General features: G+C 42.7%; 2 protein-coding genes across 6 annotated transcripts in view; both read left to right on the top strand.

Annotated features, from left to right (window-relative positions):
• The window catches only part of ABHD17C (abhydrolase domain containing 17C, depalmitoylase), a 29022-nt gene extending 22126 nt beyond the window's left edge, over positions 1–6896 (top strand). Inside the window, exons 2-3 of the mRNA XM_054836986.1 lie at positions 1368–1547; positions 5388–6896. Of these exons, the coding sequence (XP_054692961.1) occupies positions 1368–1547; positions 5388–5607 (400 nt within the window). The 3' untranslated portion in view covers positions 5608–6896. The remainder of the gene's footprint in view (positions 1–1367; positions 1548–5387) is intronic.
• Positions 6897–10192: 3296 nt separating this feature from the next.
• Positions 10193–15694, top strand: part of LOC129211010 (cell surface hyaluronidase-like) — a 56405-nt gene continuing 50903 nt past the window's right edge. For 3 of the 5 annotated variants that reach the window (XR_008578705.1, XM_054837501.1, XM_054837500.1), the window contains exons 1-3: positions 10193–10359; positions 10435–10590; positions 12891–13391. Coding sequence is in view for 4 of the 5 variants with exons in the window: in XM_054837501.1 (XP_054693476.1) it covers positions 10335–10359; positions 10435–10590; positions 12891–13391 (682 nt within the window). In the remaining variant the exon portion in view is untranslated. Of the gene's footprint in view, positions 10360–10434; positions 10606–12890; positions 13392–15694 lie in introns of those variants that run through there. The other 2 variants (XM_054837502.1, XM_054837503.1) reach the window with 2 other exon arrangements.

Raw genomic sequence — 15694 nt, 5'->3', positions numbered from 1 at the left:
TATACAGTTGCTTATTCATATTACAGTAGATGCCAAAAGCATCCTTATGCTCAGCAGTATAGAAATATTAAGAAAATTCCAGTTTCACAGAGGCTAAAATCCAGTCTAGTTTTACTTCATCATAAAACCAGGCAATCTTGACAGCCTGTAGTTGGATGATTAGTACTGATTATTCTTCTATTGTAATTTTAATTATTAATGTAGTATTCTTCCATCGTAATTTTCTCTCTTTTGCACAAGTACTATCCAGGCCTGTCATACACCTCGCTCTCAGCTTGGCAGGGAAGTTGAAACCTTCCAAGTGTACTTTGGGTATAGCCTAAACTGTAGGCTTTTATTTTCGTTGTAGCAGTGACAGCAGGGCTGTGGACAGTGTAGACTGGCAAAAAGACATGTTCTGCACAAACAGTTTTCTACTAGAAATGTGTTCTCTTCTGCACTTGATTATTCTTTATACAGTTTGCAGTAGGAAGTGGAGTTATAGAGAGAAATCTTCTGGGTATGTATTTTATAATTAACAGCTTTGATATGCAGCTTTCCTAACAAGTTGTAGTGACCAAATACTATTGTACTCTTCAGTTCTTCCTGGCTACTGTTGCCTCCTCCTGCACCCCTTCCAAATTCCTTTTATATTTTGCATACTGTAAGTAAAAACTGAATTAGTATCATCCTCGACTCTTTTGCAGCTGTGAAACAGCACACAAGCTAGGACAGTTTTGTAGACTGGGAGCCATCCAAGACTCTCTGTGAATCCTGAATTTTAGGGAATGATGTATCTTTATAGTTACAAAATAGGCTTGACGTATTTAAACTGGAAAAGAAAGAAGGAGCAACTTACACTGATCAGAAATGGACAAAATGAACAGAACCATCCTCTCAAATTCTTCTCCTTTTTGGTGTCTTTAGCTACGCTAACAAGGCAGTTTGGTCTTTTGTTCCAGCTGCATGGAAAGAAAGGTGGACAGAGGAGTTACTATCTTGTTTAATGGTGGAAAGGTTGTTAGCCTCCAGAATATCTAATTGAAATTCCTGATGGGGGAATCTGGATGGGGGGGACGTCTAATTTATGATTTGCTCTGCTATGGAGTGAAAGAGAAGAGGTGTTCATGAAGATGGTGAAGATTAACAAACTGACACTCCTTCTTTGAGGAAGTGTAGTATTTTGATTATTTACTTTACCGGACTGTTTTAAAGTTTAGACTTGTAAATTCATGTCTCCTAGGAACCGATTGTAAAGAGCTACCATGGGTAGGAGGGATGCTTTGGTTTTTATCCCCCTCTCCTTCTGTTTGTATGGGTTTTGCTTTTGTGATGCAAAAGGTGTTGAGAGTTTGTTTTTTTTAAAGAGATGTTTCTTTTCTCTACAGGTATGGTGTTAGTCCTGAGAACATTATCCTGTATGGTCAGAGTATTGGCACTGTCCCTACAGTAGACCTGGCATCTCGGTACGAGTGTGCAGCAGTAATCCTTCATTCTCCCTTGATGTCTGGATTACGGGTAGCTTTTCCTGACACGAGGAAAACCTATTGCTTTGATGCTTTTCCAAGGTACGTATAAACGCTGCGAAGAAGGTTATTCTATGCTCAACATGCTCTTCAGGTGTTTAAAAGGGACTAGTTGTGTGAGTTTCCAGGGAACTTTATTGAATTGTCACCTGCATTTTAAACTGCAGGTACGCACACCTAAATCCAAGCAGAGATTCACCATGTGAGAAACAGGCTGATGTCAGTCTCAAACTGACATGATAGTCAGCTCAATGAACAAGTAAAGTCTTAGTGTTTATGACTAATTTTTCTCCTGTCTTTTGTGTTACAAGTTGTTAGTATCAGAATTTTTATGCTGTCAAGTTTGGAGTAGTAGCTTAACAACTGATAATATGCTATTAAGTCCTTCAGGCTAGTGGCTAACAAATTAGTAATTGTACACTCTTAACATCTCAGTCAGCTTTGATTTAGAAGGTAATATGACATCATGAAATGGATGTGCTGTTTTCAAACTGCTTGTTAAAATATTGCTATAGTTTTACCAGATCAGCAGAGAAAAAGGTCTAGATAATTGCTGCTTTTGAAAGGAGAAAACAAGAGAGGGTCAGAAGCTAGAGTGTTAGGCTGGTGTGTCTCACTTTTCAGCGTGGTTCTGCATTTCATGTAAAATCTCGAGGGAATGCATTTAGTATTTCTTTGCCTTTTGGTTCTTGTAAGTAAAAACACTTATGCAGCTTTGGAATACTGTCCATGTAGAATCACTTAACATACTGAGACTTGTATTTCTTCCTCCCCGATGGAGATCATATAAGATGCTAATGTCTGTGACCAAAATAAAGTAAGTTACCGTCCCTCTTTGGGAAGATTTTTACTTTGTTTTAAGAAGCTCTAGCATATTTTACATACAGAAAGCTATGTACAACTGGTTTCACGATAAAACAGTTGGCTTTATAGCCTCGTGTTTCATTTAAAAAGCAATTGCAGCAGACCTAAATTAGAGTATCCAAATATTTGGGAATAGCAGGTGTTTTAAAAGATTCCTAGAACTTCTTATTTGACCCAGTTTAAATTATGGGAGAATATGAGAGGGGAAGCCAGTCTCTTTATAGTAGTGTATATAGACCTGTGGGGGGTGAGGGCAGGCACAGATAAAAAGCTAAATGGTTGTGAAAGGGAGAAGACAAAGCAGAGACCCACTGAAGTTTTGTGCAAACTTGGCTTTGCTTCAGAAGGTCATGTTTGCAGTAAGTGTAGTAGGGGATATTCATAGCGTTTGTTATGTTTGTTTTATTTTGGTTACAACAGAATAAAATTAGAAGGTGGGGGAGGCTGTTGATATAAATCTGTATGCCAAAACAGCTAGAAGTTACAGCGACCAAGTGGTCGAGCAATAGTTGCTCTTATAATATCTGTGTCCAGTCCCCATGTTTAGAATTCTTCCAAATAACTTAAGTAATTAAATTGTTGAAGGTGCAGTCAGAATTTGAAACACTTGTATTCCAACTCATTCATCATGCTCAAACCTTAAATCTAGTATTTACAAATGCTTCTGCTAGACGGGGAAAAAAACAAAGCCTTAAAAATAGCTCTGATTACAAAAGTAACAGCGATTAGCTGCTATCAACAAAATCAAATAACAGTTTAAAAAAGGAAAAGTAGGAGGAGGAATAGTGACAACAGATGTACTGTAGCACTTGAGTATTTTGCTCTTACCCTACTGAGCTGTTCACTGCTGTCAGTCTGACTTCACTTGTACTGTAAGCAGTGAAAATAAACAGCAGTGTACTTTTATGAATGTGTCCAGCTCAACTGTCTGTCTTCAGGGCAGGAAACAAATAGTTCTGTGTGCACCTACAGTGAATCGCTATTTCGTGCGTTTTATGTTGGGACTCCATGAGAGTTTGGTCTCTGTAGATTTTTCTAGCTGCAGAGTGGTATGGCTAAGAATACTAAGTAAATCTCATGTGCAGTTTAAATACGGCCTTAGGAGTCGCTGAGTTGGCAATGGGATGCTTTCCAATTTTCTGCAAAATACAAATATTACCTAGCTTAATGGCCTGTGAATATATGTGAAAACATAGTTTCATTATTTGAATACTGGAGTGAAAGGGTTTTCCTACAATAAATGAGAACTTTTGTATTGAGCCACTAAAATTATATGTAAACGTCTTTGTAGCTGTGTGTAGCTGACATGTCTGTCGCATCGTGGAACTCGGGGACAGACCCTTCATGGGTTAAAGACTTCAGTTTATATAGTGTGTGAATTATAAAGTACTTACATTTGCCTATGATATTAATTTAGGGATGAAAATTATGGAGGAAATTATTCTGCATTATTCTAATGTCTCTCGTGTTCCTGGGATGTTTTTCTGTATTCAGCATAGTTGCACACAACTCAAGTACCAGACAGGAAAAGTGAAATAGGCTGCATTTTAATTTTAAATAGCACTTTTCCTCTTTAAGTGACATGAAGCCTTGTTTTTTTGAGAAGTATTGAGACAGAGACAGAAATGTGTTTATACTCAGCTGTTTACTGGAATACCAATGACGGTTCTCTAGAATACTAAACACTGAGATTTATATGCGTGAGGTTTAGTGCTTCAGTCTACATCTTAATTTTTAATTAACTTTATATTTTCATAAAGCTTCTTTAAACCTGTTTTAAGTCAGTGTATATTGGCATCAGTATTTTTTTAATCATTTTAAGCAGTCTTGATCACTTCGTAAAATCTCTGGTCTTACCAAAATTGCATGCTTGCTTGTTCTTCAGAAGCAGAAAAATCCAAACACCTTTTTATTTCTTTACGCTGATAGACTTGTCCTTCTGTCGAATCTAATGTTACTGATACTTATTTTTCCACCCACTTCATCCCATGCTCTGCATAATGTCCTGAGCCAATTCCTCCATTTGTTGATGTAAGTGGAGCTGGTAGGAAGCTGAGAGTTCGTTACCACTCTGTGCCTATGTACTCATTTGGAATTACTGGTAACTACCAATGTGAGTTGGCTGGCTGGAAACGGAAGGTGGTGCCTGCATGAAGGCAGTCAGAGAAAGCTGCTGTTTACTACTTTGAAGTTCATGTGCTACCTGTATGATTTGGAATTGGGATTTTCTGGCCGGAACTTGTAGGTGTGAAGGTGCCTTTGTCGCTCTTCCCTTTCCTCTGAACCCATTTTCCTGTGGGAAGTGGTCAGTAGCTACATCGGTTTGGTAAGCATAGCTGGAACAAAAGGGAAAAAATTACTTTAAGGCCACTTTGCAGAAGCAGCTAGTTGCATGACATCAAATCCTGTATATTCCTTCTGGTTTGCAGTTAAATATCCTTGTGTAATGCTTTTCTCCCAGTTTTCTTTCTTGCCATTTCAATGTAGGCAATCACTGCAAAGCACATTTCGTTTTTCTTTAGCTGAATCTGCTTTAATTTGGGGGTTTAAAGACCGGTTCAAACCTCATGAGCTGAGGCTTTTTTTGAGTCTCATGATCGGAATGTAGTTAATTAATTTCTAATCTGTTAAATTGGAAGGCGATAATGTGTAATGTGAAGAGTCCACACGGGCAGCATGTCCTATGGAATCTTTTTTGCCTCTCAGTGGTTTTTGTGATAGATATACTCAATCTTTTGGGGGTTTTTGTGCCAAACGTTATTTGCATGCTGCCTGTTTGAGCTTCTTGTCGTTAGAAGTGGTGGGATGATGGTGCTGGCAGTGCAGGCTCCTGTCTACACATGCGTTTTGGGAGTGAGCCTTGTTCTGTATCACTTGGGCACAATTCCAACATTTTGCAGCCATTTAAAAAACACACAGTGGTAACTGGATCATGTGTTGATAGTTAAGCTTGCTTTCTTTAATGGTATGAGACTTAAAGCCCCAACCTGAGCTATATTTTTCTTTTCCATCCCCCAGCATTGACAAGATATCTAAAGTAACCTCTCCTGTGTTGGTGATCCATGGTACCGAAGATGAGGTAATCGATTTCTCCCACGGCCTGGCCATGTACGAGCGATGTCCACGAGCGGTAGAGCCCCTCTGGGTGGAAGGGGCTGGGCATAATGACATAGAGCTTTATGCACAGTACTTGGAGAGACTAAAACAGTTCATATCTCATGAACTTCCCAACTCCTGAAGAAGCCTACCTGATTTTACCTCAGTTACTGTGAACGGAAGAAATTACCTGGTTTTGCACATGCTTTAACTGGATAGCTGTAATAGCTTTATACTATGAAGAAATACCCTGTCTTTAGGGTGTTCTAATCAAACATCTGATGAAATTTGTCTTTTATATCTGGAAATTATTCTACTAATGCACACAAATATGGTCAACTACTGTAATACCAACAATTTTTAGCTTCGTTGCCCTGAAGGAAGTGGGAATACTGGCTGCTTATGGGGACACTTTTTACCTAGTGCTGTATTAATCGAAGATCAGTTTTCTCTGTCTCACTTCAGATCGTTTATAATTGTGTCCTACAAAGACTTTTTTCCTGGTGTTCCCAGTGTGGAGAACACAACTGTTACGAGCTACAGCTTGTTCTGAACAATCAGTCATGGGTTCAATCTAAGGGAGTACTTTCTCTGTAAAGTTTCTAGCTGTGGTATTGTAACTGGAAAGTTATTGTGATGAAGTTCCCCCTCCTCCCTTCTAGTGTTCTTTTGTTAACTTACTGATCTTCCCGAGTAAATTATTTAAATATACTTTTTCCTGAAAATAAACAAACTACTATATGGGGCTAAACTCTGTAACAACCTCTCCATTACCTGTATAAACATAACTGGAATATTCTTAAAGGAACTAGGGACAAAATTGCTTTTGTTTAAAAATAAATGTGTAAATTTACTACTAGAAAACTCATTTTAATATTCAGATGGTCTGAATAATAGCCATAACAGATATTTCCTTCTGTAAAGCATTCCTGTAGACTTTTTAAAAGTACTGTACATATTTGAATTTACATTGTGCATAGATTCTTAATTGGTAGTTTTAATTTAAGTCTAGTTACAATAAACTGCAAAATTCTGGTTTGTATATGATTGAATACATTTTGTTAAAATATGTTTTTATCCCTATATTATTTTGCTATTAAAGTTTTATAAAGTTTCCAGGACAAAAAAAAATTTACACATTTATGTTTTGATGAATTTATGTAACTAAATTTTCATTGAGCTGATCTTTTTAGTTTAGAAGTAATTTGATTCTTTGACACTGGAATCGCACAGATTATGCATCAGAAATGCAAGACACTTAAAAATTGTTACACTACTAGCATAGGTCTAATTTTTCCAAATTTAAAGGCCTTAAATGTACTGTAAGCCTCAGATTGTTGTATAAATTGATCGCGATTGATTGCAGTTTGTGTTCTGTTGCTAGAATGCAACACAGTGATTGTAATGGAATAAAGGATGCATGGATTAGAGCTTGCTGAATTTTGGAATCTTATTTGGTGCATAATTTTTATACACAAGGGAAGTGTAAAGTACAGATTACTTGATAGAGTAACTTGAATTTCATTATTTCATTCCTTCCTTTCAAGGAAAACTCTCCTTAAAGTACAAAGCCACATTTCCATGAAGCTTGGTATGTAAATCAAATGTAAAAGAGATTACTTTTAAATGGTGTTCAGCTGGTTTCAAGTAATGAAAAATCATGATTCATTGCCTAGAAATGTTTGAACGTAGTTGTCATGAGTTCTTCGAACAGGCCTGGAGTTAATTGTCAGCACTGCAAGTATGTCTGTTGTCTTTGATTATTGACTTGGCCCTATTACTGTAAAAGGAGGAAAAATTGGTATTTTCGCTTAGCGCGGGGGGGAAATGAGGACACCGGTCCTGCTCCATGGCATCTGGATCCTCACAATTTGGATCTGTGCACCTGTGTTGTCCAGGCTTGAGTTTTACACGTCCCAAGCAGCAGGGCCCCCAGCTCTGCTCTTGGTGACTGTTCCAGCCCAAATTGCCAGGTTTTGCCTGATCACCACCTCAAGCTTGCTGCTTTCCTCCTGTATTCTAAATAAATATTTAGATATGTGTCTCATTTATTTTGCACCTTGATAAATCTGCAGTGGATTTTCTTCCACTTCTACATGTGTTGTTCCTGAGACTATAGCCCTGTGGAAACAAAGCCGATGTCTGTGGCACAGGTATTCAAGATTACGTCTGAAAGCATACGCCTGTCCCTGTAGTGACTTGGGGAATTTTTACTTAATTAGGCAATGTTTTTTGATACCTACATTGAACTTTGTGTTGCTCTGACAACTTCAGCCTACACTGTTTCTCCTCATGACCCCTTTTGTAGTTACCCTTTTACGTAACAAACTGGTACTTGTAACCTTTTCCTTATAAAATGATTTTTTTTTAATTATTCCTTTTCTAACTCCTGCAGTGATTTTGTGACTTGTCTTTGCATTTGTTTTTTGTCAGCATTCCTCTGAGAATGAGAACCCCAAATCTGAATTCACCATTGTCATGTATGTCCCACGGTCTCTGCACACGCAGCCCGAGTTCACAGTATTCTGGCTGATCACAAATTTGCACTTGTACCATCTTTTATTTCTCCAAATTCCTGACTAATTTTCAGAGGAGCCTTGCTGTTCTAGCTTCTGTGCTGTCTGTTTGGCTTTGCAAAGTTCATCTACATTTAACTAACACAAATGTTTTGCTGTTGATTAAAATGTTAATGGCCTATCAGTGATCCACAGGTATGGATCATCTTCCCTCTCTTTTAATTCAATAATTTGTTTACTTGTTCTGTCCCTTAAATAATTTTCATTGTAGCCCTATTTCCATCCAGTAGTTCTTAAATGAATTCTGAAATTTTTATCATTTTCTGACATATCCTTTACACAAAATACATAGTAGTAGTGAGGTAGCAGAGCTCTTTATATTGTAAGGTTGTATCAAAGCATCACTATTTCAGGCATTTCAAAACACTATGGCTAGAATTATTAGTTGAAAAAAAAAACAACCCTGTGGCCAACTCATGAAACAACGTGTAAGACGGTGGATTTCAGGTCTCCATTTGTTTAAAGAAAAAGGTTAGAACGGAATTTTTAAACAATGGGAGGAGGGGATGATGTGAGGTTATGAAAGAGAAACTTTGGATTCGGCTGAAAAAGTAGTCCATTCCAGCAAACTGCTAACATTCTCTCATTTAAATGTATAATGTGGGCCTTTACAAGGACTTGTTATGCATATTTTAGAGCTACCGAGGTGTCACTGTAAAATGGCTGGTTGTGCCTGGATAAATTATGCAACCGGTCTTCCAAGGGTGTAAATGATTGCTAACATTTTTTCTTCATGTGGATGCTCTATCCATTTCTCCTGTGTGAGTTACCATCTCTGTTCATATAGTGCAGCCATATGTGAAGTACAGCTTTTTTTTCAGGAAGGTAGGATGTGGCACATCTGTTTTTCTGTCAGTAGTTGTCTAATGTTTGTACTTTGAAAAAAAAAAAAAGAGGAAAATATTTGTTACAACTTTAAAGGTAGCATTTTTCAAGGAGTTTGATATGCATTTTTTTTAAATTTATGTAACTGTTCCAATTTAACTTGTATTCACATGGGACCTGTTACCCTGTGTTGCTTCTGTTGCATTTTTCTTCCTTGTTCTTCCATGTCATTCCTGTAGCTTGTGGCAGCTGTGCTGGACACTGACCCTTTCGCTTTCCAAATGCCCAAACCTGTAGTTACACTTAGTATTGTACACATCTTTTATAGACTCTGCACCGTATTTGCTTTTTCTAAACGATGCTAGACATAGAGGTAGAGAACCAATGCACTCTCTTCTGCTGCTTATTCCTTCAGCAGCAAGCCTTGATTGTTCTCATTTGGAAAATGTTTTCTTCCCTAGTTCTATTCTCATGAATGTAAATTAATGATTGCATTTAAGTCCATTTAGCTTATTTCTCTGTATCCTTCCTTGTGGAACTCACCAGCCATTTTAGCTCTGAAATTTCCTGTCTTGCAAATGCAGTTGTTTTGTACTCCCAGCACTGGTTAAGGGGTGGGTGGCACTTGATGGTGGGCACTCTGCTGCTGGCAAAGAGGTTCAGCTTAAGAACCTACCTGCTTAGTATTTATTGCTTTCAAAATCCACCGGTAATTCTTGGATCAAATTGGGATGTATTTCAAAGTGGGAGTTTGTATTTCAACTGTGCAATATGTGGGTCTCATAACTTTATTACAACAGTAAGAAGGACAAGCTGGTCCTTGTGCCAGGAGAGCGAGCAGTGCTCCTTTGACACTTTGCCTCTGGCAACGTCTGGTTTTGTAGCTGGGTTCCTGCGGTAACCAAACTAATTTTGCAGAAAGTGTTACTCTAACATGCCTGTGTATTAACAAAAAACCCCAACAAACCCAAGACGACCCCCACACCTTCAGCATGTTAACTGTAAATTGTCTTCTGGTTCCTGTAAAGGTAAACAGGCTCTGTTCTGGTTTTCCGTACGACCCGGCGGTGTTGGTAGGCTGTGAGCAGACAGTGGGCAAGTTCTGGTCTGGGCCGCTCTGTCCCTGTGCTTGTAGCGTTACCTGCGGGCTGCTGCACACGGAGGTGTGCTCGCTCTTCTCTGCGTGGGACGTGGCCGAAGTTTTTTCCATTCGGCAGAGCCCAGAACATCTCTGCTCCCCGCCGTGCCACGGGGCAGCGCTGGTAAGTGCCGGCTGGCGGCAGCTCTCGACATAACCAGCCCTTGTGTCCAGGTTGGGGGGGGAAATCCCTCCTGCCGCAGCCCGGGCAGCCTCCCAGCCGCCTGGGCCCCGCGCCGAGGGGGAGCCGGGCTTGCGGCGGGGCCAGGCTGCGCTCCGCCGGGGCTCCCGGGCACGGCCGGGCCGGCAGCCGAGGGATCGCCGCCAGCGATGCCGCTCCGCCGGGCGCAGCCAGGTAAGGGGGATGCGGGCGGGGGGAGCCGGGCGAGGGGGGTGCTCTGCGGGGCCAACCTCTGTGTCTGTGTTGCAGGTGCCCCCCCCGGGCGGGGCCGGCCGCGGGGCGTCCCGGGACCCCCGAGGAGCGCTGCCCGCCGGGGCCCCGCCGCCGCCCGGCTGCTGCCGCCGCTGCTCCCGCTGCTGCTCTTGGTGGGCGCCCGGCCCAGGGCGCTGGCGACGAGCGTCAACAGTCAGTAGCGACACGGTGACGGTCTCCCCGCGAGTGCCCGGCGGTGGGGTGGGCAGTGCTGGCGAGGAGGAGGAGGAGGAGGAGGAGGGGAGGGGAAGGCGGCGCTGCAGCCGCCCCGGGGCCGAGCCCGTCGGTGCGTGCCCGGAGCCGGGTCCGTCTCGGCAGCCTCGGCCGCTGCTGTTTATACCGCAGCACGGGCTGACCCGCTCCGGAGAGGTTGGGGGCCCGGGCTGCCAGCGAGGGCTGCCCAGGCCGTAGCTGTCCCGGGAGAGGAGGAGTGTGGCTGCTAGGGCTAAGCCCTACTTTTATCGGAAGGAGAACACGCCTCTGGTTTCCAGTTTGACTTCCACACAGATAGATGGCATGATTTGACTGTGGCTTTGGAGGTTACTGCACACAATGTTCTCCTTTAGTTCCTCAGGCCTTTTTTAGTTTAAGGCCTCCCTTTGAAGACAGGCCATTGATCCAAAGTTTTGTTTATTCTAAATAATGTTTTACACAGCAGTTTATTCTAGAAGGCTTGCAGACCTACTTAACGATTTAACATTGCTTACATTTCGAGTCACTCCACTGCAGCGGTGCCATTAGGTGCACTTAAGGATGCTTTGGGTCTGCCCCAAAGCCCTTTCCCTTCGGCTCAGACCGGCGCCAGTTGGCGGTGCGTGTAGTCCTCTGCACGGACCATCTGCCCCCCAACACATCTGCGTGGGAGGAGGGGGTACTATGGACCCCATATTACTGGGGTCCTGGAGCTGGGTTCTCCTTCCTCACTCCTTGTTCCTCCCGGGGATCTCACACAAGTAGTTTGCTCCCCTCTGCATCAGCTCACCAGTAAACTAGTGGATCTCATTGATCTCTCAGGGGCCTTATGAATAGAGATCTTGCAATGGCTATTGATCGCTCTGAATGAAAGATGCAGTAAAGATGCAAAATGCTGCTTTCATTATGACATATTCCTGAGTTATCCACTGCCATCTGGTCCTAGCAGTCATATTTTGCAGTTTCTAAATAATACAGGCTATATTTCAGTGATGTATATTACAGCCATAAATGTGCATTTTGATTTGTAAAATTCCAACATAATAGTAGAATACTTAAGTAATATGATTACAATATTCAAGCAATCCCCTGGACCATAAGTCATGACTAATTGAAGCTGATAACCTTAATCTTGAAATCAAATAAAAAAACCCCAACAACCAAGCCCTGAAGCTTCTTAAACATGCTGGACTGGGATCCACCTCTAGGAAATAGAAGAACATTCTTAAAAATCTTGTTCTCTGCTAAGAAATGAAAGGGAAGGCTGCAGGCACATTCCAGGGCTCCCAGGACCTGACCTCCAGCCTTTAGCAGTTTGCTGCTATGTTAAAACATTAACTATTTCAAACACTTTTGGCAAGATACACTTAAGTTTTGGGTTCCTTGTCCCTTTTAATTATTAGACCTTTCTTGTGTGTTTGCAGCCCCACTTATCATGATGTCCCTGCCTACTTATGTTGCATTTAATTGTTTTATTGATCAATTCCCAGGGTGTAAATCACCTTCAGGCTCAGCCTGAGTGAAGGAGAGCTGGGTGGGGACACTGCCTCAGAAGCAAATTTAAGATCCAGAGAGTCCAGATTCTCCCTTCTTGTCTGCAGGATGAAGCTACTGTGGCCTTTGAGCAGCTGCAGCTTAACCCTGGTACACCACGCTGATGGCTTTGATCCATAGGCAAAGACCAGAGAGATTGCCTAGGAAGCAAAACTGAGCCTTTCATTTAAACCCAACCTACTATCTATTGGAAACTGAGAGGCTGTGCTGGGCTCTGAGGCTGGACCCAAAATGCAAACAGCCCAGTGGGAGTGTAAAAGTTTCCTTTCTTAGTCATATATGAAAAAGACTTTCAGAGTCTTTAACAGGAGTAATTCTTTTTCTTAATGTTTTTCAGAAAATGTATATGGAATAGTACAGTCGTCTTTGGTGATTGGCAGGGGTTTTTTTTAGGAATCTGTGTACTCTGGAGTATATGTACGTACAACAAAGTGTTTTCCTGAGCATTGCAGAAAATATTAGTTTAAATAAAAAGTTACAACTAATCATTATTACATTATAGTACCTAAACCCCTATGTATTGCAAATCTATTGATTTGACCTGTTGAAACATTCAGTAAATTTGTCAAAGTAGTGTAGGGATCTGCAGTTCAGGGCTACAGCAGAACATTGATAAATGTGGAGATAGATATTTTAAAGAAACAAACCCACTGGGATTCTTTGCTGTTTATGTTTAATAAGTTTTACTGTATTTACGATTATTTCAGAACATAGCCTGAATCCCAACAGTTCGTTGTGGGATATGGATTATGAAGGACTGTTGCACAGTAAGAAAACCCTTCCCGGGACCGTGGGCTCGTACAAACCCTCCAGCCTGTTCAGGAGCAGCTCTCTCCTGAGTCACCAGGGAAGGAGAAGTTTGCTAATTCAGAACCTGGGCCATAAACCACAAGAAAAGCAGTTGTCCTGTGACATGCTCCTTAAACTTTCCAGATATATTTTAATGGATACCTTTGGATCTAGCTTGGCCTGGAATCTCTTTCGGTTTTATAACTGTGATCGAGAAGTCAACCTGCCCAAAATTCGTATCAGTCCTCTCAAGGTGGCCCAGCACAAGGTGAAGCCATTCTTGCTACGCAGGGTGCTTCGGCTCCTCAGGATTATGGGAGTGTTGTCTGAAGCTCAGCAATCCAAGGCCTTCTCTCTGCTCAAGAAGCAAATGCTTAAACCAAGGAAAACACCGTTAAACCCCAAAGTGGAACAAAGTGGTAGGTATATAAGGAGGAGACGTGGTTTTGGTATCTCAAATGGTTTCTGGCTCTGGCTGAGCGGAGTTGTGGGATCAGGCTCTATGCCACCTGGGTGAGGGGTGCCAGCGAGGGTGGACATCACTGGGTGCAATTCGGTACATGGTGGTCCTGTGTCGTGCCGGTGGCCATCACTCAGCATTCAGGCTGAGCTAGAGCCAGGGCTCAGAGAGCTTAGCCCTGAACAGGAGGTCTGTGATGAGGCGGGTAGGACGCAGTCACTGTCTGCAGAGGAGGAGACGCTAGGTGACGGCTGGTACGGCGTGTGGAGGGCAGTCGCCGCAGATGGGCCATTATAAGGAGACAGTCTGTGGGAGTCGATACAGGCACTAAAAGCCACGTTGTGGTAACGCAGTGCCTGGCTTGGCGGGGCTGCCAGGCCCACGACGGCCCCTGAGTGCAGCTCTAATGCGAGCATTAGCGGTGTGCTGCTCACCGCTCCTCAGGGGCCCGGCCATGTCAGCACTTCCAGCTCCCGCATCAGCGGAGCTGATGTACTCCACAGCCCTGCTCCGAGCTGGGGGTTGCATGGGGAAATACAGCTATGCTATATTGAAAAGGCAAAATGAATTAAAAAAAAAAAAGTGGAGAATTACAGGATCTGCGGCTGGGAAGAGGAACAATAATAATTATTATAAAAATAATCTTGTTAATTAGTATAATGCAGGAGCTAATGGCCCACGTCCCTTGCTCCCAGGATGCGCAGGCAGGTTTGCCCAGACCGGGCAGCGCGGGGCGGGCAGCGGCTGTGCAAGGGCGACGCCGCCCGGCCGCCCGCGGCGCCGCAGGGACACGGACACGGACACGGGCGGGGACACGGACACGGGCAGGGCGCGCCCCGCCGGTCGCTGCCCGCTGTCCCCCTGCGGGAGGCGGCGGAGCGGTGCCCGCAGGCGTGGCGGGGAACCGGACACGGAGGTTTGGGGCAGCCTGGCCTGAGCTGGCCCTGGCCCTGGCCCTGGCCCTGCTGTGGGCTTCCCGCACAGCCGAATTATCCCCTGATGGCTCCGGTTCCCCGCTCCGTGGGAACGGGGTGTTGCTCAGGGGATGCTGACTCTGCTTCTCCTTCCTTTCTCTAAGTAGTAAGAAGGAAACAGGAAACCCGTCCAGCCAGGGAGCGTGCCCGGGAAAATAATTTACAGAGGAGGAACCATCCTCTCTGCATTCACGTGCGAGATCTGCATCTCTGGGAAGAGGTGTTTGTGCTCTGTGAGTCAATTAATTCCCCACTGACTCATTTAGAGTAGTTTTGTTTTCATATAATCATAGAATCGTTTTGGTTGGAAAAGACCTTTAAAATCATAATTTTCTGTCATTGCCTTAAAACAAAACCTCACTGGTCGTCGATATTTGTTATTGAATGTTACGGTCAGGCAAAGCATTACAGTCATTGTGACATGAGAAGGTCGAGGTTGCCTCATACCTGGAAGCCTGTTGCAGAAAATGATCCATTTGTGTTTGTTAGAAAGGTAAACTTTAGTTTATAACCAACAATAACACTTGAAGGAGGATTTGTTGGTGTGGGTTTGGTTTGGTTTGGGTTTTTTTGCCAGGAAGAGTTACACCAGCCATATGTTTGAGGCAGTGAGCATTAGTCATGATTTCCCACTTGCAGGTGTGAGGATGTTTGGGAATGTTCCTGCTCGGAGGATACGTCCTGTAACGAAGCACTGCAGTGTAAGCATCAAACCAGTGCTGCTGCGAAACAAAAATGAAATTTGGAAGAGCAAAAGGAAAAGAGTTTAGGTCCCAAACACCAAACTACAGATAGCAATAGGCACTTCTGTGTTTTCCTTAAAATCAGATGGGAATCTTTAGAAAAACAGAATGATATGTCCAGTCTCATTTGCTCTGAAATTTTCCTTCTCAGACCAGTGAAAACTTAATACAGGGCAAAATGGCACTGAAATCACTGGCCTGCACAAAGTTTAGTGCTAACCAAAGCCTGTGTTACATTTATTTCCACTATTACTATGTTAATCATTGTTGCCTTTTATTTAGATTGCAAGTCCGTGAAATCTTTCGAAGAGAGTAAATACTTTAAATAAAGAGGTATGAGATTTCTAGGACCCTGGCAGGTGTCCTCAAATTTTGCACTTCTAGAACCACTGAATTCAAAGAATTTAGTGTGTTTTAAGACAAAATATTCCTATTTGTCTTGTCTTGCCTGAAACTTCCACTGGCAGATAAATCTTTCTCGAAAAAATTTGAGCCCAACCTCCTATACCTCTGATAACAGCCTTGTTTTCCCATGACCTGCATTC

This window comes from Grus americana, chromosome 10, assembly GCF_028858705.1.
Source record: "Grus americana isolate bGruAme1 chromosome 10, bGruAme1.mat, whole genome shotgun sequence".
NCBI lineage: Eukaryota > Metazoa > Chordata > Aves > Gruiformes > Gruidae > Grus > Grus americana.
The sequence above is the reverse complement of the archived record's forward strand: the minus strand, read 5'-3'. Positions and strand labels throughout refer to the sequence as shown.